General features: G+C 38.1%; 2 protein-coding genes across 2 annotated transcripts in view; one reads left to right on the top strand and one right to left on the bottom strand.

Moving 5' to 3' along the window:
* Positions 1-281: 281 nt before the first annotated feature.
* LOC135627175 (L-ascorbate oxidase homolog) lies at positions 282-2,488 on the bottom strand. Its single transcript, XM_065133175.1, has 3 exons — positions 2,039-2,488; positions 838-1,950; positions 282-751 (listed from the first exon to the last, which is right to left on the bottom strand). The coding sequence occupies exons 1-3, from the start codon at positions 2,284-2,286 to the stop codon at positions 454-456; spliced, it is 1,659 nt and encodes a 552-aa protein (XP_064989247.1). The 5' UTR covers positions 2,287-2,488; the 3' UTR covers positions 282-453.
* A 3,454-nt stretch (positions 2,489-5,942) lies between these two features.
* The window catches only part of LOC103971536 (protein MOR1), a 35,123-nt gene continuing 17,774 nt past the window's right edge, over positions 5,943-23,291 (top strand). Inside the window, exons 1-20 of the mRNA XM_018820783.2 lie at positions 5,943-6,360; positions 6,571-6,676; positions 6,762-6,885; positions 8,744-8,823; positions 8,926-9,103; positions 9,181-9,245; positions 12,297-12,379; positions 12,510-12,595; positions 12,735-12,848; positions 13,129-13,248; positions 13,526-13,628; positions 15,774-15,910; positions 16,020-16,085; positions 16,165-16,282; positions 16,378-16,418; positions 21,332-21,403; positions 21,475-21,576; positions 21,789-21,894; positions 22,997-23,109; positions 23,194-23,281. Coding sequence (XP_018676328.2) covers positions 6,198-6,360; positions 6,571-6,676; positions 6,762-6,885; positions 8,744-8,823; positions 8,926-9,103; positions 9,181-9,245; positions 12,297-12,379; positions 12,510-12,595; positions 12,735-12,848; positions 13,129-13,248; positions 13,526-13,628; positions 15,774-15,910; positions 16,020-16,085; positions 16,165-16,282; positions 16,378-16,418; positions 21,332-21,403; positions 21,475-21,576; positions 21,789-21,894; positions 22,997-23,109; positions 23,194-23,281 — 2,065 coding nt within the window. The 5' untranslated portion in view covers positions 5,943-6,197. The remainder of the gene's footprint in view (positions 6,361-6,570; positions 6,677-6,761; positions 6,886-8,743; positions 8,824-8,925; positions 9,104-9,180; positions 9,246-12,296; positions 12,380-12,509; positions 12,596-12,734; positions 12,849-13,128; positions 13,249-13,525; positions 13,629-15,773; positions 15,911-16,019; positions 16,086-16,164; positions 16,283-16,377; positions 16,419-21,331; positions 21,404-21,474; positions 21,577-21,788; positions 21,895-22,996; positions 23,110-23,193; positions 23,282-23,291) is intronic.

Genomic DNA, 23,291 nt, shown 5'->3' with positions numbered 1-23,291 from the left:
TCATCATGTATTATTCATAAAGAGTCAATCGAACCATCAAACATTATAGTTAATATCATTATGTATCATCGATTAAAATAAATCATTATTACTAGTTAATACTTAGAATTAAATTATAATTTAGACGTCTTATATGTAGAATTAACAAACAAAATAATGTATTCCTTTGATTAGCATGATTAAATAATTGTGTATCTAATCATACTTGCCATGATCTAACTTTACCACCATGTTTTTATTGTTTCATTTATTTTTTTGAATCAAATATTAGGCGATATGACTCATGTTTTTTCTTTAAAAATAACCCATTAATATCTCGAGAGCGAACAATTACATGCACGTCGACGACCAGCCAAACCAAGGACCAAATTGGCTTATAATTCCCGTGAATCTCCTCGCTCACTCTTCTCCTTCCCACGCTCCAACGCACAACTCAGCCCTAAGCCGCGCTCCTCAGGTGTAGGGAGGCGGCTTGGGGAGGCTGGCGACCGCTCCGCAGAGCAAGACGGTGTCGGGAAGGCTGTACTCGTCCCTCAGTGATCGCGCCGGCGACTGCACGCTGATGTAGAGCTGCTGCCCCTGGTAACGCCGCTCCCACAGCTCCGACCTCAGGTTCCACATCCCGGCGTTGTCGAACGTCAGCATGATCGCCGACCACGACCTCGGGTACACCTGGATCGTATGCCTGCTTACTGCGTCCAGTAGGTTGTAGCCCTTCCTGCTCGCCGGCGTCCATTTCCCTGGCCCCATCCTGCCCCCCAATTCACGTAGACGATCATCGTCAGATCATGCATGGATGTGAAACCAGGAGAGCGAGAGAGAACAGGGACGCATTACCCGACGGGGAAGAAGGAGTAGCCGTCCAAGTGGTAGGACTGCAGGTTCCTCTCAGGGTTCTCCAAGATAATCTCCACGTAGGTCCTGAACTCGATCGTGATAACGTTAGGGGCCAGGGTGAAGGGAGCGTTGCTAGTTGGCGGCACGTCGCCGATGAGGTTGTACTTGAAGAACTTGTCGCCAACGCCGAAGTACTCTCCGTGCTTGAGCGGGGTGTCGGCGTCGACGTGCGACAAGCCGTTGAGCGTGAACCGGATCTTGCCACCATCTACGACGCGGGAGCTGGAGAGCTTGATGGTGCGGGTGATGTTGATGCTGCCGTAGTGGTAGGAGCCCTGGGGGTTCGGCCGGGCGGCGCTGGCCGTGAGGTTCCACCGGAAAGACCGCCACTGGTTGAGCGACCACCCCCAGCCCGTGGGTCCCTTAGGGAGGACCGCCGAAGGGGGGGTGTTGGAGCCGGCGTATCGGACGACGGCAGTGGCGGTGAGCTCCTTCCTCAGGAACCGAGTGGAGGCCACCAGGTAGTAGTCTTTAGGTGCCCGGTCGGCGGTGACGAGCACGGAGAAGCACTGCCCAACGTGGATGTCGAGGGAGTCGTACATGTTCTGCATAGTGTGCGAGCCGTCCATCTCCACCAGCTCCATGGTGTGGCCCTGGATGCGGAAGTTGATGGAGGCCTTGATCCCGGTGTTGCAGATGCGGTAGCGGTAGACCTTCCCGGCCTCCATCACGAACAGCGGCTTGTCGTCCTTGCCGCTGCCATGCTTGCCGCTCTTACCGTTGATGAGCACGCCGGAGGGGAGGCCGATGCTGCGGCCCATGTCGAGGGTCTTGGCGAGGGCCTTGTGGTCCTTAGCGTACCAGTCGCCGACCAGGACGGTGTAGTCGTCGGCCGGGGGGTCGAACGGCACAGGGATGAGAAGGCGGCTATTGATCCGCAGACCACCGAAGCCACCGACCGCCTTGTGCATGGCCAGGGACGGGAAGTAGTAGAAGCTGCCGATCTGGTCCTTCACCTGGTAGTGGTACGTGAAGTTCTTGCCGGGCGGGATCGGGCAGTTGGTCCCAGGCACTCCGTCCTGCCACGAGTTCTTCCTTTGCTGGATCCCGTTCCTGCAACGATCCACAAGCAAGCAGACGTTGCAGTCTCTGATGTCTCGGACATCGAGATCGAATCGACAGGAAGATCAGAGATACGCACCATGAGAAGAGGAAGGGTTCGTCGAGGTTGTTGAAGACATTGATGACGATGTTGTTGTTGGTGGTGGAGTTGATGTTAGGGCCGGGGAACTGGCCATTGATGAGGATACCTTTCTGAGGAACGCCGACAGGAGCGATGGTGCCGTAGGTCACGTTCCACGTGAAGAAGAGGTACGGATCCTCGGCGCCGACGCCGGACAGCCCCAGGACCGACAACAACACCACCACGAGCACCACGACACGCGACATCTCGCTCTTCCTCTCACTGGGTGGAACCGGGCAACAGCCTCGCTCTCTTTGTTTCTGCCCTCCCTCTCTTTCCTTTATCGGCTACGACAGCTGAAGGAAGGAAGAGAAGAAGGGTGAATGGAGGGGACGGAACCTAACGGGAGGCCATGGGAAGATCCCAGGTAGCGCTCGGAGGAGATGAAAAGGAGGAGCACAAGGCCAACTGGGACGCTTCGGTCTTTGCTGGGCGGCCTCGACCTGCTCTTATAGCTGGTGCAGAAGGGGATTCCATCACCAGGTTTGATGGCTATAAGGACGGCGTGAGCAATTGGCGCCGCAACAACCGTTCAAACTTATCTTCTTCTTCGCTCGTTCTCCTCCTTTGCCGCTCCTCCCTACACAACAATATCTCTTCCTTCAATAAATATATTCAGATTACGACGGATATCCACACAAAGCATGTCGAGGTGGTAAATGTTGAGTTGATATAAGGGAATTGGATGTGCACCTGTCAGCCATCCGACTTGAATATTTATAATCTCATAATACAACACACTTGGATATAATCAAACGATAGCCTTTCACTCATTATTACATAGATTTGCTATTTGTGTTGAGTAGATCGAAGGCTATTGGTCTAAAATGTGCTTCCTGGAGAAGAAATCAAGTATAATGTACATATGCTTTATTGAATTGGGTGATATGTTTGGCTTCCTAGAGAAATCAAGTATAGTGTGACTCCAATCTCATTGTCTGATTTCACTGTGACATGAAAACTGAAACGGATTCTTTTGAAATATTATTCTCTACAAAATTATAGAAATATAAGGTAACAGTGCAAGTAGGGTACATATTAATATCTGGTATAAAATTAGGCTATTATCCATCATTGAGAAAGTTTTTACAAGCTTTACATTCAAATAATGTTCAATAAGCATGAAATGCTTGATAAGAGAATTTCTAATCACTTTTCCAAGATTTTCATTAAATGAAAACCCTATTTGTCCTTCAAGGTCACTGCTGGTCATATAATCCATACACACCTATCTTAATTGATTGTCATATACTTCCATGTAAATGTTATATCAAAGACTATAGTGACGAAGTTGACTTAATCCCACGCTAATCAAAGAGTTAAGAATCAATGCCTAATAAACATTTTATGGTCCACCTTAAAGTGTATATTTTTCCTTATGAATTAGGATGCAAGTATGAGTGATGAGTAGCGATTATTTTCATGAACTAATGCATTTAAAATGGATAGTGGGAGAGCCGACGACACATTGTAAATAGTACAGCCACATAATGACCCAATTATGATAGATCGATGACCGTCAATCGAGACATAAAGAGGACACACTTAGTTCCATACGACACTTGGTCAATGAAGCTTCAACATGAGCGTAGAACACACTCAAATGGTGCTTCTTTCACCTCAAATTTATATCTTTGCCAAGTGGAGAGATTGACTTAAGGAATCATTGGATGAATGCTCGCGATCTTCTGTCAATGATCTCTCTCGTTTGGTTTATAAAGCTGTTGCTTGAGCTTTACACTATGACGCTGTCCACTATTATGTGGAAAGGAGAGGGGAATGTCAACTGAATGTCAATATCGAGGATGCATATGGCGACTGGTTGTTTTCTGGTTGCAATCACATTCGATTCAGGAATTCTCTAACATGAATTTTTGGCTCTAAAGTAGGGTACGTACGCATGGAGCCTCATGCTTCGTCTTTTATATTAACACTAAGTCTTGGCAGGCCATAAGCTTAATTAGGATATAAAGGCTTTATTACCTTCTGTTTTTGGATGTATTATATGAATAAAGATTTCAATGGGGTAGTATTATCAAAGAATCCAATGAGATTGCGTTACCTTCAAAGTCGAAAGTTGTTCATCGGGTAGAAGATAATATATGACTCGATCTTGTTTGAACTCGACATAAAAACAATCAAGTTTGACTAAAGTTGATCTATCGACGTAGAATTAAGAAATCAATGCGGAACTTATATACTCTCAACGCATCGTAAAAGTAATTATAGAATATTAATGTCGGATTGTCTCGACTTGATTCTTTTGGTTATTATGTCAATTGACTTGTTTAGATAGAATGGTTTTAGATATTCAAAAAGATAAGGAGAGAGAAACTGATTGACTATTATAGAAAATGAGATAAATAGTTTTACTGTTAATATATTATTACTACTCTTGAGATAAGTGATGATGTAACCTAACCACCTCTAGGGTGATGATTATGATCGTCAAGATAACTTAACAAATATTTAGATGGTTGATAATATGACCCAATTATATTTAGGGTAGAGGTGTTCAAACTAAATCGAAATATAGAATCAAACTAGAATAAACTAGTTTAAAATTGATTTAATTTAAAGTAATTCACAAATGGTTTGATTTTGAAGACTATAAACTGTCTGGATTTGGGTACCCTCATTTGATTTGATTAATCGATTCAAATAGAATGAAATATATTTTAATTTAAAAAATATTAATCCGATTGAATTCATTATCCTAATTCTTTAATCGATTCAAACAAATTAATCAAACATACTCAAAGCCCTAATTTTACAAATAACATGGGCTTATTTTCACAAATCTTATCCTCAATTGGATCAAGATTATGATTCGATTGAATTACATTGAATCAATTTATTTAAAAAAATTAGCTTTAAAATTATTTAAGATTACAAACCGATTAATCGATTTTGAATCAGTTTAGTTAGATAGATTCAAATCGATTTTGATTTGCACTACCTCACTTTGATTAATTCGAACCAAATAAAAAGAAAAATTCGGTTCGACTTTAACGGTGATGGCTTAAGCCATCGAGATAACATAACTAGCATCAAAGCAGCGATTTCGATGATCGAAGTAGCATAATGTTCACTAAGGTTGTCAATGACGTGATCCGATCACCTGGCAATTTCGATCGTCAAGGTAGCTCGACATTCACTAAGGTGGTTAGTGACGTGATTGGTTCCGTCGCTTCATACATTGTCATCGATGTTAGTTTCCTTACGGTAAACTATGACTTGTTTTCCGAGAATAATGGGCCCCGACAGTTATCCTCTCGAGGCATGGTTCGTAATTATTTAATTAGCTAATATATGTTTCGTTTTGGGGGAAAAAATTTACCTTAGAAGTGATATTTGACGAGAATCCAAACATGCGTCGTGCACGGATTAACTCCTTTTTAAGATGACCAGTGACAATCTTTCTGTCTTGCAAGTGGGCCACAGATTTGGATATCGCCGGTGACCTACTCCACGTATCGTATGCAATAGCTTCAATGCAACATCTCGGACCATACGCCTTCTTCAACTAGCCAAAAAATTAAGCCAGCCATCTCATCAGCTATCATCACACCCCCCACCAAAGTTCAAATTTTGAAAGGGGCTCAAAAAGAGACACCCCACCCCACGCGTCACGTGCAACTCTCGTGCCGACTCACGATTCCTTTCTCCCACCCCCCCGGCCGCCCTCCCTCGTTGAATCCTCAACGGTACCTGCCTCGTCTGCTCTGAGGCCACCGACCGGCCCCACCCGGGTAGAAATGGCGGGCTGGGTTGATGGTGTGATCGTTTTTCCCACACCTCGCTCGCACGAGCCATCTCAAAAGGGGGAGTCTTCGCTCCGACCCACAACCTACCGTCTCCCACGTGCCAACCCCAAACAAATCTCCGCTCTCGTCTCGCTCCCTCTCGTCCCTCAATTCTTTTTGTTCTCTATTTCATTTTTCCTTTCTTCGCCACCCACTGGCCGGCGAAAAGATCACGAGAAGAGGAGCGGCGAAACCCTCGCTCACTCGGTCCGATTTCCTGCCATTTCTACATCTATGCCGGTCTGAGGACATTTCCTCGAAGGTGAAGGGGGGAGAGGAGCAGGGGAAGAGGGTGGAGGGCGAGCGGTGCGATGACGACGGAGGACGAGAAGTTGCTCAAGGATGCGAAGAAGCTGCCCTGGGATGAGCGGCTCCTCCACAAGAACTGGAAGGTGCGGAACGACGCCAACATCGATCTGGCCGCGGTCTGTGACTCTATCACCGATCCGAAGGATCCGCGCCTCAGAGAGTTCGGTAAGCACCGATCCCGTTTCGATCCGGTTTGTTTCCTGCTCGTCTGGCCTTTGCCATGCGCGCTTTTACTTGATCTGTGGACATGGAGTTTGTCGGACGAGTGCTGACTTGAATGTGCGGAATTTCGTCGGTTGATTGGTCGACTATGGCTCGTTACTAAATCTGGACGAAGCTGTTAGTTTTGATTTCTTTGCAATTGTGGTGGATTAGGGCCTTTCTTCAGAAAGACAGTGGCGGATTCCAATGCGCCTGTGCAGGAGAAGGCGCTCGATGCCCTAATTGCATTTTTGCGTGCGGCGGATGCTGATGCTGGGAGGTATGCTTGTTTTCTATCTGTTGATACGGAGTTTGGAAACACTACAACCTCCTGATTGTGTGTGGAGTTGTTCTTTTTGATGTAGGTATGCGAAGGAAGTTTGTGATTCCATCGTTGCTAAATGCCTCACTGGAAGGCCTAAGACAGTAGAGAAAGCACAGGCTGCCTTTCTCTTGTGGGTGGAGTTGGAGGCAGCCGAAGTGTTCTTGGTAAGAAGATGGTAACTTACACCCTTTTGCAAGAAGCAAATACTTAACTACGAAGAAAATTTCAAGTTACCAAGACTATTAACTTGGTTAGAAGAAAATAACGTACCTAGGCACCATTTTGCTGCTTTGCTTGCTTAAAACTTAGCTACTTGAACGATCGTTTTAAACAAACAAAACATGTCTTCTGGAGCATGACTTGGCATTCTGCTTCTTGTTGATTGTAATGTTGCACTTTTGAGGCAAAGGTTCCTGTTCCTTTTTCCCTGCTTGGAATTCTCTTACCATACACCTCCAATTTATAGGTGTATACATGGTTCAAACTGTTGGGAACTCCATGTTTCGGCTGGATTTCTTGTCATATTGTTGACATGATTCACTTTTTGAGCTTGGAAGAAGAGCATATTATGCTTCTTTAACTGATATAGGGATCTCTCCTCATGCAAGTTAACTGTTAACTCTGATAATTGACATGAAAATTAGAATATGATATCTTCATGCGTAATTTAGGTTCCAGAATTAGTTCAAGTCTTGTTTTCTAGCCGCCACTCTGGGAAGATGTTGATGATGTTGCCATCATACTGAATATGTTTCAGAATCTCCAGCTGTCCATCCATTTTTGGATGCTAACCAGTTGATGCACAGACTTGTTTGCAGATGTCAGAATCTGAATACAATGGCATGTTGCTGTGTGCTAGTTAAAAACTGCTATATTTGATGCTTCATAAGGAGGAAGTAGGATAAAACGATATTAGGTATAGACAGATATTGACAATAGTATCATATTTGATCCGTTTAAGCTTATATATGCATCTGCTCAATCGGTCTGGATGCATGCAAGTGGCAGATGGCTGAAATAATCAGTATCAGTATTTGCTCCAAATGAGCATAACCGTTAATCCGACAATTGTCAGATATTAGATAACCATTATCTTTTTAATACCATACTCCACAAAACTGATGGAGATATCAATAGTAAGTTTGCCAATAGAGACTTTTAAGTCCATACAGAGGAGAGCATAATGATGACAACTGCTTAAGGAACTAAATAATTCCAGTACTTATTCCTGGTTTACATTGGTATTTAGGGACTATGGTCTGTCATTGGAGATTTGTGATTGAATTGTGACATTTTGCACCCTCCAAATGTGTGCCGGCACATATATTTAATTCTTCCAGAAACTTAAGATTCAAATAAATAATACTTTTCATTTAGATTATTCTGAATTATTTTCTTCTTCCCCTTGTTACCTAGAGCACTTCACAAAAGTAGCCAAGCTTCCAGTGATACTGCTGTGAATCCTGAGGATGGTGTTCTGCAAATAGTATCTGCCAGATACCCTGTGATTCTGATTCTGTACAAAAGTTGCTTAGCATCATGTTTCAATTTAATTTCAGGCTTTCCGTATTCTATTTTTATTTTTTACTTTTTATATTTGGGTTGAGAAAAGGAGATGTGCGTGTTCGTGTGGCCGGGTTTGGGAGTTTGTTGAATGGATGGGGGTGGGCTGTTGAGCTATATCTATTCTTAACTAAGCTACTCAATGCCAGCATCAAATGTACCTTTGTTATTGCCACATTGATTTAATTTTTTATAGGCTAGCAAGTTTTCTTGTTGTTATGTTTGGTTAGAAATGTATCTAGATTATTACATTGAAGATAAACAGCAGTTGATTTAGCTATAACGTACTCTTCATTTTCTAACAATGTGATGCTATGTGGTCCTTTTTATACTTTACATGGAGCAATGTCTATTCTTTCTATTTTGCTGTGACTTTTACCTCCTATTATTGGCTTTTGGCTGTGGAATCCTTCAACATTTGTTAGAAAACTTTCTTACTTCAATTGTCTGGAATTTCAGGAAGCAATGGAGAAAGCAATAAAAAATAAAGTTGCAAAAGCAGTTGTGCCTGCAATTGATGTGATGTTTCAAGCTCTTAGGTGTATATGTTACTCATTCTTAATCTCTATTTTGTTTCTTTTAGTTTTTCAATTGATCTAGATTTTAGAACTGACATTCTTTTACTTGCTTACAATCTCTAGTGAGTTTGGGGCAAAGGTGGTTCCTCCCAAGAAAATCCTTAAAATGCTTCCTGAACTTTTTGATCACCAAGATCAGAATGTCCGTGCATCTTCGAAAGGTCTTACACTTGAACTGTGTCGTTGGATTGGAAAGGAACCAGTAAAATCTATTTTATTTGAAAAAATGCGAGATACTATGGTGAGATTTCAGCTGTTTTAGTTCTTAATTGAATCCTGATATGCACTTTTGAAACTATTCTTTATAATCATTTGAAGAAAAAAGAGCTGGAGGCAGAACTTGCCAATGTTTCTGGAATTGCTCGACCTACTCGCAAAATAAGGTGATGTATTTTGTTCCTTTTAGTTGTCTTTTCAGTATGCTTATTCATTGTCTGATGTCTAAATTATATTGTAAAGATTAAATAGCATTTTTTTGGTAACTTATAAAAGTGAAACGTAGTTGATTATTGACATGTTATGTGCGACTACTGCTTAGTCATTACCCAATTTTTAATGGATGATTTGATATAGTTTATGTCATACTCCTGACTTATTATGCATTATACTCAAATCTTGAAAGAGGTGTTATTATATGTTTGTCATGATTATGGAATTTACAGTTAAAGTTACATAAAGTTTTGTAATTGTCTTATTACGAAGGCAGTAATGAAATTAATCATCATTGATTATATATATATATACATATATATACACACACATACATATATATACATATATATATATATATATATATATATACATACATATATATATATATATATATATACATACATATATATATACATACATACATATATATATACATACATACATATATATATACATACACATACATATATGTGTATACATATATATGTGTGTGTATACATATATATGTCAGAATCCTTCTGTAAGGATTTCACCCTTGTCGATATTAGCATGAACCAAGATGGTGGGACTGGGGCTTTTAAAGATCAACTTCCTAATCATGATCTAAAGTTCCTTGAACACTTGATCTAGAAAACAATGCTTCAATTTTGATATATAATGCCTATTCATCAAATCACCCGTGGTGTAAAACCTTCTGCTTGGATGTGTTATTTAGATAATTTCAAGCAGGAGCTGTTTCCATCACTGCAGTTTTTGATGCCTATTCATAAGTTAATGCATGCAGTAGTAAATGAAGCACTTACTAATGGTACGGCTTGTTTTGGAACATGCATTTAATAATGTTGCATATGCAATCCTGTTTTTTTTGCATCCCTGCATTTTGAGATTGCATATGCAAATCCGGAGCTTATAGCGTGCATCACAAGGACATGGATAAGAGATGCCGTGTTGATACAAAAAAGTCATGAATATAGAATTTTATATAAAAAAGATGAGGAGAACAGAGGCCTGAATCAAATCCATGCAGTTACTCATGCTTGCATATTTTTTTTCATTTAACCAATTTGATTTCATGGCAAGACTTAGGTAATTTGTTCCCAGGTTGCATACAGAAATGTACTTACCTATGTTTTAAACAAGGTGTTCTGCATTTGCAAATGCAATGAAGGGTAAAGGTAGGGATCCAAAGTTCCAAACAGCATTTTGTGATTGGAAAGGGTGATTTTGATCTATATACTTAGATGCATGCATACAGAATTTTATTTTGTTTTAATGCTTCTATGTTATTCATCAATTTGAAATATGTTTTATGCTATCAAAACCAAGGTTCGCAATACCGTACCGTACTGGCGTTTCGACGTTCGCTCGGTATGGTACGAAATGTTATATATATATATATATATATATATATATATATATATATATATATATATATATATATATATATATATATATATATATATATATATATATATATATATATATATATATATATATATATATATATATATATATATATATATATATATATATAACTCGGCGACGTTGCCTCTCTCTTCTCGCAGACGGGGCGACGTCACCTCATTTATATATATATATATATATATATATATATATATAAATTAATATATATATATATAAAAGATTATATATATATATATTTTTATTTAAAAGGCGATGTCGCCTTTTCCTTCCCCACGCGGGGCGACGTCGCCGAGTTTATTTATATATATATAAATATATATATATCCGAAATAGGTGCCTAAGTGACGTCGTCGAATGTTGCCTTTTTCTAATATATATATATATATATATTATTTTATTATTATTTTTCGTTCCGTCCGGTAGCGGACGGTCCGCGTACCAGTATGTTGTCGGACCGGTACGTACCGCACGTACCGAACGGTATCATTCGGTATTGCCTACCTTGATCAAAATTGCTTATTTCTATAGTCTCCTTGAACTTTGTAAGGTTGCTTCAAGAATTTAAGCTTTGTTGAGGATTAGACTTATTCATTTAACTTTGTTCTAGTAGAAGTGACTTATTTGAAGATGTTTGAGGATTTTCAATAGGTTCTAGGATTGGATATGGAGATAAAAATTAAAATTGAAGCTGCTAGAGAGATCTAAAGCTTTGTTGAATAAGTTTTTAACATTAACAATTTTATTTAGAGGAGATTTGATTTTGAAATTAGTTGAATGGTTAGAGTTTGGAGAATGAGCCTCTGCACCATATTAAGATTACTTCTTTTTGATTTGACCCTTCTTTTGTATTCCATTGCTGGGAGTTTTCTAAATTGGCATGCCCTTCTTTAGAGAACTTAGAGAGAATTGAGTAAACAATGGATCAAGAAGGACTTAACTTCAACTTTTGTTCATCAAATCAGGACTAAATACAATCATCCATGCAAACATTTGCTAAAAGAATTATTAGTCCTAAATTCTAGTTGAATTATTTAACTTATGGAACAATTTTCCTACAAGAAATTTATGATATTGCAAGGTCCTATTATAGACAGGGACAAGGCTTATTGTCATATATAAGAATGTGAAATAAGTGCAAAAGAGAGAAATTGTAGGACAGAGAAAGGAAAAGTAGCCCTCCTTGTGCTCTTGCTCAGGCACCTTGTTGATATTTGACGACTTAGACAATTGTACATCAGGCTTTAGACGTCTCATTAATCATTATTCAATTTAGCTAATATAGAAATGTTGCTTTTTGAACTTTTAACAATTATATTACTTGTATGTTAGACATAATGCCTGAAGTGTCAGAGTCTTGACCATTATACTTATTTTAGGATGCATAAATAAAACATGTATAGCATATCGATGGTTTGAATGCTCAAACAGTTAATGATGCATTGTCTTAGTTTTTGCATCAACTTTATCTGACATAGTGGTTATTTCTTCTTCTGCAATCAATTTAGAGGTGATATCAAGAAGTCAGCTTGTATTCCTTTTTTTTTTTGGCGAGAGTAATATTTGTAAATATGTTTTAGATCTGAGCAAGACAAGGAACCGGAGCAAGAAGTTGTTGCAGAAATTGTGGGTGCTGGTGCTTCTGAAGAATCTACTTCCGATGGTTAGGAACATTTAAATTATAATTTTGTCAATTGATATAATTTGAGCTACTAGTTCAAACATACTGTACTTATATATAAGTGTTTCTTTTGTTTGTTTTGCAATCTATGCTAATATAGTTCATCTTTCAGCTCCTCAGGAAATAGATGAATATGAACTTGTTGATCCTGTGGATATCTTGAACCCTTTGGACAAGTCTGGATTTTGGGATGGAGTGGTTAGTGCTTTGCTTATGTTATTTTCTGCCTATGCTATTTGTTGGTTCATTGTGCATCTGCAGTACCAGGTCTTAACGGTGGGCTGTATCTTTGCATCGTATTAAATGACAATTCATATATGCCATTGCGTTATACTAGAAAGCTGCAAAATGGTCTGAAAGAAGGGATGCTGTTGCTGAGCTTGCTAAACTTGCTTCAACTAAAAGAATTGCTCCTGGTGATTTTAGTGAAATCTGTCGGACCCTCAAAAAGGTATTCTTATGGTGTTTATAGTCGTAGACTTGATTTTATGGATTGGTATTTGCTTTTCTGATGTTGATTGTGGATCCATTTTCTGTATAATCCATCCGATTTTAGTGACTTGTTCTGATTTAGGGTTTCTGCTTTCATAACTTTAGTGTTCTGCAATATGCAACGCAATGTTCCCTGAATTTATGAAACGGGGCTTGTGTCTCTGATTTATGGATTAATTTGCTAAGTTAATACACAGTCTTTCAGAGTTTATTTTTTGTGCTCATTACTTTGGTTACAGCTTGTCACAGATGTGAATCTAGCTGTTTCTGTAGAGGCGATTCAAGCAATAGGGAATCTGGCAAAAGGTCTGAGAAATCACTTTGCTGCAAGTTCACGGTTTCTGTTACCTGTTCTACTTGTAAGTACTTGAAGTCTTCTTTGCAACCTTTTTGACATCATTAGTTCTACACTTTTGGTGTATCCTCTATCACTCTAGGTTATGGTTACTTGGTGTCATAAATTAATCACTTGTACTATGTGAACTATAAACTGTTTGTACATGTTGATTTTATTTTTCCTTGTATGAAGATTGTAGTTTTTTCTTTCATAAAGTTCTCTTTTGAACCTACATTTTGCTGCAAATTTTGTTATGCTATATGGCTCATTAATATTTTCTTCTATTTTTCTTGTAACAGGAAAAGTTGAAGGAGAAAAAACCAGCTTTAACAGAAGCCCTTTCTCAAACTCTTCAGTCAATGCACAAGTCTGGATGCTTGACACTAGTTGATGTCATTGAAGGCAAGTGTTATATCAGAGCATGTCTGCTGCACCATCAGTTTTTAGTTAGGCCCATGCTTGCCACACTTCAGTTTGTGCATTTTTAGTTAGCATGTATAATATACCGCATGATGTGGCTTTAATTATGTAAAATAAAGTACTCTTGTTCTTTTTTGTGTGTGTGCATTTGATTTCATTTGTTAATCTTGTCCCTCATGCCTTCAATAACTTGAATTTTCCTAAACATTTCAAACGTTTGTTTCAGATACAGTTATGACATTAATGGTCTTATATGCTTTCATTTTTGGATTAAAATCAAGAAGAAATGATTTAAATCTTTAAGATCTCCTTACCAAAAATGGCAGTTGCTTTTCTTTTTTACCAGAATGGGGCAGCCTCATTTTTCTAAAAAGATGATGCCATTCCCAGCTTCTTAACTCATAAGTTGACTTGTCAACGAGGGTTCGAAGTTTATAAAATTTTGTAAATCAAGTTCATCCAAATCTAGAGATAAATGCTGCAGCCGCACGTGAACAGACATCTGATCATCTGGACCCCTGAATATATACTGAAGAAGACACTTGCAGAATAATCATCTCCATATAAACCTGAAATTTCCGTCTAATTGTGACAAATGGACTGCAAGTTTCATGTTTTGAACTGTTCTTAACATTAGAAAAAGTTTGAGCTATAACTAAGTTGGCCTTTGGCTTATCATGAGTCGTAAAATTACTAAAATTTGCTGCATAATGCATCCTAAAGACCTTTCTAAGGGCAACACTGAGTCAGAAACTATTAAAGCTATATTGTAAGATGAGCAATCGTGACTAGTTCCAAGACATTCAAGGTTTAAATCTTTCTCCAGTATTTTTACCTGTCATCCTTGTACTGACAGAATAGCAATAGCAATGTCAATACGGACCACCCTCTACCAATTTTGAAAGCTGAGAACTTCTAGTTCTATAGTTGTTGATTTTCATATTATCTTCTGAGTAACCATCAAAATATCTTTAAAACCTATTATGATCCTTATGCCAGAAAGAGTGTGAATTAAGCATATGGCTAAGCCATATAGTTGTTCATGGCTAATTAAGTTCTGTAGTTGTTGTGGTCCACATGATTCTTATGCTTGCAACTTCCACAGTAGTTGTTCATGGCTAAATAACATCAAGAGGCAAATCTAATTTAATGACAATAAAAAAGGTGCTTGAAATGTAGTAGTATGCTTTAATTTTACCTTAACCAGAGGGAATTGGAGGATAATTGCTGATGAATTTTAAAAGACTGAAGAGGAGAAGCCTGTGGTAGCCTCTGCAGCATCCTCTGCAGCTTGAAGAATGATATGAGGATGCTTAGTTTCAGCCGAGGCACCTTTTTGAATAATGGGTGTTAGCTATGATGGTGTTTGGTAGTAAGCAGTATGCTTACTGCTTGATACAAAACTGTTATTGATCAAACACTTGGTGGTAAGCCTGGTTTTTGAGAAGTACTGGTCAGTAAGGCTGGCAACGATGCATTCTGACTGGAACATGCTGATCTACATGCGGTACTAAGTTGGACCAGTAAATACTGGTTCATATGGTTTTGGATGGTTTATAATTCTCTCTCTATTTGCAGGAGTGAAAGGACAGCTTTAGCTCCAAGCAACAGGCAGGTGTCCAAGGAAAAGCAGCTGAATAAGTGTAGAATTGAAGAATGACCTTGTTTGTTGACCAGATAACAAAGGAACAAAATAGTTGGATGTAGATTTCCTAATCCCTGATAAAAGCTCCAACAGATTCAGGGTTTATCGAACTTATTTGGGTGCTGTTTAGCCTGTTTTAAACACATTAATTGGCTAAATGTCTTAATAATAAAATTTAACAACCTGCATAGGGCTGCGTTGCAGACAACTGTATCAATCTCTACAGTCACCACAAATATTACTTATGTTTTCCTGGAATGAGCGACAAGTCCAATTATCATATATATTTATTTTTCAGGTTTTGACTTATTTTCATTGAGATAGCAATTATTTTTTATTCATTTTATACTTGTGGTCCAAATTAGTTATGTGGAAAACAAACACTGTAAGCTATGTTTTCCTAGATGTTCTTGATATAAGAATTCTGGTATGGCTTCATTTACTTCTCTCTGCTTTTTTTATGACACTTGTTGTTGCTGCAGATGTTAAAGTGGCTGTTAAGAATAAAGTTCCACTTGTGCGCTCATTAACATTAATCTGGGTTACATTTTGTATTGAGACAAACAATAAAGCAACTATTCTCAAATTGCACAAGGATTATGTGCCTGTATTTTTGGAGGTCAGCAAGAAATAGCATTTATTAGTTAACACAACAACACCATACGTAATTAAGTGGTTGTTACATCTGTTGCTATTTATGGGTACAATATTCTCATTGAAATTTGCAGAGCCTTAATGATGGTACCCCTGAAGTGAGAGATGCAGCTTTTGCTGCATTGGCTGCTATAGCTAAGGTGCTTATATTTGAGAGATGTCTTTCAACGTTTTTATTGGTAGTTAGTTTAGGACGTTCTTATTGCTTTGTTGTTCTAGATGGTCGGCATGAGACCTTTAGAAAGGTCATTAGAGAAACTTGATGATGTCAAAAAAAAGAAGCTTTCTGATATGATTGGAAGTTCTGGTGGTGCTGAGGCCTCGACATCTGGATCAGGTGTGAAAATCTTGTTATATCCTTGTTAAATTTATAGTAGTTAGCTTTTTCTTTTTTGAAGTTTTGTCATAGTTTCTTTGACTCTTTGTTGCCAGCTCCAACTTCAAATTCAAGTGCTAGTATATCCAGTCATGGGGTAAACTTTTTTTCATATTACCCTTTCATGATCGTGTTATTTCCATTATTGTTTTGTCTGCTTAACCTCACTCTGAAATGCAACAAGTTAAATGTTTGCGGTGATTAACCATATCAATATGTTTTTTTATATTCATGGTTTAATTGGAGTACATAAAACTAGATTCTTTGATCGGAAACTTGTTAGCCATGCTGCAAATGATATGATACTCAAATGACATGATAAACAAATGAAAAGTGCATTTCATAGTATGACCTCCTTGATGATAGCTTTATTAATGTAGATAAGATGTTTTATGGGGTTGGTAATGGTTGTGATCGTGGAGAGAACCATTGTGGCGGTTAGGGGAAGTTGTAAGGGCAAGTCAGACTGGTGTCTTGTTCTCAGGTTGCTGTGATAGTCTCATTTTGTCAGATTTTATGGACTTGTTTTGGAAATAAGTTCATGTACATTTCAGACAATTGGTAAATGGTTTTGAACAAAAATGTTCTGAAAAACAGAGATTTTGTCATTTAGGTAACTTTATCCTCCATGACTATTATCTTTTTCTACATTTGTTCGAGTTGGATTTCTTTGGTTTTTACAACTCGTGTATGCTTGGGGCTCATCTTAATGAAATTCTGGATTGTGAATAGGTATCTTCACAATGATGCTGAAAAGATCAGTGATAAAATGTTTTCCGTTAACGAGCTTGCAAATGGTGTTAATATTTTGGTCCCTACTTTAGAGCATAGGTAAATAGAGGCCAGGCAAAACAGAAAGATAATATGAGAAAACAGCAAAGACAACATAACAAGAGAGAGAAGATCTGAAAAAGAAAGAGCAAGGTAGAGGGATAAATTAAGACAACCTAGATGTGCATAGTTTTACATTTAATCTTTCTTGCACCATGTTTAAGCCTTCCTTTTTTCTCCCATGGTCTAGTTGGTGGTGGTTGAGAATTTGGTCATGAGACGACAGATTGCTTGCTCCTTTGGTAACTTTCAAGGATTATTTCTTTAGCAAATTGAAATTCAGTCAATATTGAAGTTCACTTCTAATAGGTTATACATTTGGTCCAGTTTTGGGAAGATCATGATTTTACTGAATTATGTATATGCATGTGTCAGTTATTTGTGTATGTGGAACTATGAAAATGCACTTTGGACATACAAAATAAAAAAGAAACTGTATTACTATCTTCTTTGTCTATCATTAATTGTTTTAAGTCTCAGTTTGAGGCCTGTGGTCGCTAGCTGGATCGATGTATGCCAGTTTACTAGTTGGCACTGACTGAAGAGAAAAAGGGTGGGAAGTAGGGAGGAGAAGGAGAAGAAGAGTAGAAGAGGAGGAAGATGAGGTGAAGGGAGAGGAGGTGAACGGTTTGATGTACTGGAGAAGGAGGTAGCAACAACAATGAGGCGGTGGATTTGCGTTGGTGAGGTGGCAGGGAGGAGGAGCAAGGGAGAGTGATAAAGAGAGAAAGAAAGGGTGCAGGCTGGACATGGGAGGAAAGATTAAGAACTGCAATAAAAAATGATAGTGTAGTGGGTGGTTGACTTGACATTCAGTACCCCTGGTATTAACAATTAAAATCGGATGGTAAACTTAGTTTGGTAAAGTTAAAGGACATTCACCTCTGTTCCGGACTGGACCAGTTGATTTCATCCCTTTTTCTGGTTGGATCAGTAAACACTCATTAGTATGGATTGGTCCCATCAGATCTTTTTTCCTTGATTGTCACCATCTTTTATGCCTAATCTGTCTACATCAATTATTTTCAGATCTATCAATCTTTGCATGTCTAAAAGACTGCAGCTTATGATTTAACCAAATAACATTCAGGGACCTGGTAGATACTAGATTCTGAATTCCAAGTGATCTGCTTCTCCTCTCTTTAACTATTACTAGTGATCATTGATCAGTCAATCTGAGAACTGGTTGTGAAAGATTTTGGAATCCTGTGAAGAAGCATAAATTATTACTTCAAAAGATGACTCCTTTCAAACATATGGTCGAACTATGAAGACTTAGAAGCAAGATTTGCAGTTTTGGGTTCTGCATCCATGCTGGTCCATGACCATACTAGTATGGTCCACACCAGGGTTCTCTATTTTTCCTAGTATCAAATGGGCGGTATGAGTGGTATGTGGATAGTCTCGTTTCAGGTTGTCCAATCCAACCCAATAAAAGTCCTTAAAACTTAAAGCTTAAATTAGGGCTTGCCAACGTGAGCCTTTTCTTTCAGGGAGCATGTAACCGACATCGCCGTTGCAGTCATTTGCCGCTGCCTACCTCCCCAGTATGCTTCCTCTTCTTCTCTTTCTCCTTTTCCACCTCCATTGCTTCTTCTTCTTCCTTCTTGCTCCTCCACTGCTTCATCTTTTTTTTCCCTTCTTACTCTTCCTTCAGCTCCTCTTCTTCATTCCTCTTTCTCCTTTGTCCTCTTCCTCCACCACCTCCTCCCTCTTACTTCCCTCTTCCTTTTTATTCCTCCTTCTCTCTCCTCTTCCTTCATTGTGGTTTCCTCTTCTTCTTCTTCTTCAAAACATCGGTATGTACTGGTGCCTATACGGCGAAACCGATCGGGATGTATTGATCCGACCAATGATTGGTATGGGTACAATATGTGATTGTACGCCGGTATATATAATGGTACCGAGTGGTTTGAAGGGGAGATGTGGTGGGGGAGACTGAAGAGGAGTACCAAACACCCGTGATTTGATGGGCGTTTGTGGCGACGAGTGGTGGATAATGGAGAGTTGCAGACAGTGTCAACTCATGTGCATTGCGTACAATTGCTAACCCTAAGTGATGTTTAAAAATATCTAAACGAGACTGGATTGTCCAAAAAGAGGCGGTTTGCATTAGGATTCACAATATATATAGGCAGGTTTGAACCAATCCAGGTGGTTTTGCAATTGCTGCTTGGAAGTATGGAAACCTTGAAACTTCTCATTCAAAATCAATGATGGATGACTTGGATGGGATATTGGCATTATAAAGTGATATCTGTTTAGACTACAGTGTACAGATACCAAACTTTAATCCTCTTTGTGATTTCTTTTCTATTCACCAATTCGTAATCTCTTAGCTTGATCTATCGTGTAGAGCCATCCAAATTGGTTGAATTTGTTTGGATTTGCAATTAGAATTTAGAACTAATTTTTTCAAGGTGTTGATTCAATTCACACTATCCATTTTATTTTTATAAAATGCATTTTCAAGCTGTCATGGAAAGGACTGAAAATCTGCTCCTAGTAGGTCAAATAGCTCACACCTGATGGTGTTGATTTTCCAATGTGTGCTCCATCATTGATTTTTAATGGGAAATATAGACATGTATTGTTAGAATATCGTAGTCAAAGTTGTTGAAAATCTAAGGTGTATTGAGGCATCAAGGTCACAGGGAGCTAGGCACCAGACTTGTGCTAAGATGTACTCCTTGTTTGAGCAAGGCATGCAACAAAACTATAAGTTACTCATGTAAAATAATTTTAAAAATCTAGACCTAAGAGGTAATTGTCATTCATTAGTATCTAAGTAACCAAAAAGAATTGGTTCCTTTGCAGAAAGGGTATTGGTGGTAAAAATATAAGGAACACAACAAAAGTTCCAACAATGAAAGAACGACACAAAAGATTAAATGAGGGCGATGAACTGATATGTCTCAACTCATTTGTTCACTTTCTTCTTTGTTTACAGCGAAAGATAAAGTTCCCCATCATTTGGCTTTCTTAAAGTGCTAAACTTAAATATATTTTATGAATAAAACTAGTATGATCTCTTGTGCCACATAGTTATCATTGTGGCTGATGTCTGACGCAGATAAAACTAAAGATTATGGAGGTATGCTTTTTAGGCAGTAATCCTTTTCCAAAAAACCAGCCTGAGTGGCAACTCATCAATGATTATGACTGTCAATTTGAAGTGAGGCTTTAAACATTGAGCCTTAATGAGTCTCATCCCTTGTTATGCCCAAGGAAAGATTTTGATATTGCTGATCCTAGTTGAACTCTCTCTCCTTGTATTGCTCACGCCCTGGTCACATTCATGTGAGGACCAACTTATCCAGTTATTTGTTTAGGTTTTGTAGTGAAAGCATTGGAAGTGGGAGTCTCTTGCCTCAGCTTTTCTTATAGCTATAACATAACCATGCATGTGAACAACTCAGCTACTTCATCAGAGAAGAATTAGCTAAGCCGCTCACTGTTGGCTGTTCTTGTGAGATGTGTCTTATTTGTTTGCTTATCTTCATTTCTTTCCGTTCATTTTCTTTGCATATCGATATTCTGTTCTATATAAATATTTTCTTGTGCAAGATGCATCTTATTTGTTTGCTTATCTTTCATTTCTTTCTTTTGATTTTCTTTTGCATATGGATATTCTATTCTATTTAAATATTTTCTTAATCAGATAGTTAATTCTGCAAACCTTGACTTCTCTTTAGCTTTGTACTTTATGCTCTTCTTCATTAATACTTTCACCAAGGCAGATTTCTTCAATACTCCTGTGGTTTATTATATATTTGTCCATGGAGTCATTTCTTTTTCATTTTTTCTTTGATCAATTTTTATTCTTCCAGAGTACACAAACTGAAATATGATCAATTGCAGTGGTATTAAATGCCTTTTTAATGGGTAATTGCTTGAACCAGATAGGAGGCTGTATTATATGTTGGTGATTCACCTGTTTAGTAACATCTTTTGTTGTGCACTCGAAGAAAAAATTCTTTGCTTCACATATTGAATAATATTGAACTATAAAACCATTTTCCTTTCTTAACCGATGATGTGCAATTCTGTTTTCAGCTGTAATAGCCAAGCTTCCTTTTTTACTTTGCATCTCTTTTGTACCATGAATGTATGCAATAACTCATTCATTAATATGTAATGTAAACATGTAATTATGTTCCTAGCCGTTGCATTTAATAGGGTGCTGATAGCTCATTTGTGAAGAGATCTGCTGCAAGCATGCTTAGTGGAAAGAAGCCTGCCCAAGCAGCAGTGAGTTATGATGAAACTAATGGAGTATTAAACTACTAGAAGTATTTGACTGAATAATTTTGTTTAATCAGTTGGCTAACAAAAAAAGTGCCGCAATAAAGACTAGTGTGAAAAAGGCTGATGGGGTTGGGCAATCAAAGACTTTTGGATCAGTTGAGACTGAAGATGTTGAGGTAATTTGTCATTGTGAAACTGAATAATTTGATTTTAAAATTGAAAACATCCTTTTCTGGAAAGAATGCAGTACCAAAAGAAAAAATAATGCACAATTTTTTTGTTTTTAAAAACATCTATTTTTTACAATGTCATCTGTTTGGATGGGATTTTTGTTGGCCTGTTATGTGATAGTGTTGACTTATCTTTTCATTTACTTGATCTATAACAGCCAGGGGAAATGAGTTTGGAGGAAATTGAAGGGAAATTGGGTTCTCTCGTAAAGGCTGAGACTATTTCTCAACTAAAAAGTGGTGTTTGGAAGGAACGCCTTGAAGGTTCTTTTATCACTATCACTTGCCTACTGTTTTGTTCCTTTTTCCCCATAGAATTAGTTGACATGAAGCGATACTCTGTATTTATGTATTTTCACTTTAAATTTCATGGTATCTTGTAGTCTTTTTCAATACCTGCATTTTACATTTTGCTAATGTTGTAATTAAGATTCCCTTCAGTTATGTTAATTCCCTTGAACAGTTGGAGAAGTTTCTTGTGATGTTCTGTGCCATATGCATAATTTCATATGTTGTAGCAAAGGAATTGTCTATCATATTATTTGTCATACAACTAGAGGATGATCTTGTTTCAAACAATGAGCATATGTATGCTAGCTTGTTCTGTTCTAATTCTCTATTGAATTATTAAATCTGCAGAATTATCTGTTTAAACGTTCTTAAAACCACATAATTCCTGTGGCAACAGTGTACCTTGATTGCAGTTGCTGCTTAATATAATCTCATACTCAACATGCCTGTAATATTCTCGCTGTGGCCTGTAGGTATGATGTTCCGTGGACTCTATCCTAGGTATATTCTTGTCACTTGGCATGGCATACAACAATTACATGCCCATTTTGGGCCCACACTTCTCCACTTTCATATGCAGTTCCTGAAGTTTTCGATGTATTTGCATGAAATTTTAGTTTACCATTTTTTTATAGTACCTTTCTGCTTCAATTGTTCTTTATTGCTTAAAATTGTCATAGTCATCATACATGTCTTTGCTTTGTAAAACAAAAAACAGAATAGTGTTTATATTGGTCAATTCTTGCTTTTTCTAATTTTCAATCTTTGCTTTTTAAGATTAGGTGACATTTTGCTATACCATTTATATAAATGTTGTTTTCTGATCTGCCTTATGTGTTGTTTGCTTGTCTTATCTATGCAGGTATTTTGCTTTCATATAAGAGGATTAACCTTCTATGCATTTTGTATCTTATTTATGATTCTTTTATCAATTCGTATGATAGAATATCAATGTCTTAAAGTTAAAATGTGCACAAGGATTTTATTTTGGGCTCCAAGTTTGGGCTGACATTAGAGCATCGTATGCGTTCCATGCACGATCAACTGAATACTGAACAAGCCATGCTTTTGGCAGCTATTGGCTTACTGAAGCAGGAGATTGAGAATATCCAGGATCTTGATCAGTCTGCTGAGATTTTAATTCGTTTTCTATGTGCTGTTCCTGGATGGAGTGAGAAAAATGTGCAGGTAAATTATACACGAATCTCAGAAGGCTAGCCACCAACTTATGATCCTTCATGTATATTATGCAATATAGTTTTTGTGCAACAGGTTCAACAACAGGTCATTGAGGTTATCACATACATAGTTAGCACTGTGAAAAGATTTCCAAAACGATTTGTGGTGCTGTGTCTTCTAGGTATGCAATA

Source organism: Musa acuminata, chromosome BXJ2-11, assembly GCF_036884655.1.
Source record: "Musa acuminata AAA Group cultivar baxijiao chromosome BXJ2-11, Cavendish_Baxijiao_AAA, whole genome shotgun sequence".
NCBI classification, from domain to species: Eukaryota; Viridiplantae; Streptophyta; class Magnoliopsida; order Zingiberales; family Musaceae; genus Musa; species Musa acuminata.
This window is presented reverse-complemented; position numbering and strand designations above follow the sequence as displayed.

Bases quoted from the DNA above. Each gene is read 5' to 3' on its own strand.
- LOC135627175 (XM_065133175.1), bottom strand. From the start codon at position 2,286: ATGTCGCGTGTCGTGGTGCTCGTGGTGGTGTTGTTGTCGGTCCTGGGG. The intron at 1,951-2,038 runs GTGCGTATCTCT...GGATCGTTGCAG, and splicing joins GAACCCTTCCTCTTCTCATG to GAACGGGATCCAGCAAAGGA. The intron at 752-837 runs GTAATGCGTCCC...ATTGGGGGGCAG, and splicing joins TACTCCTTCTTCCCCGTCGG to GATGGGGCCAGGGAAATGGA.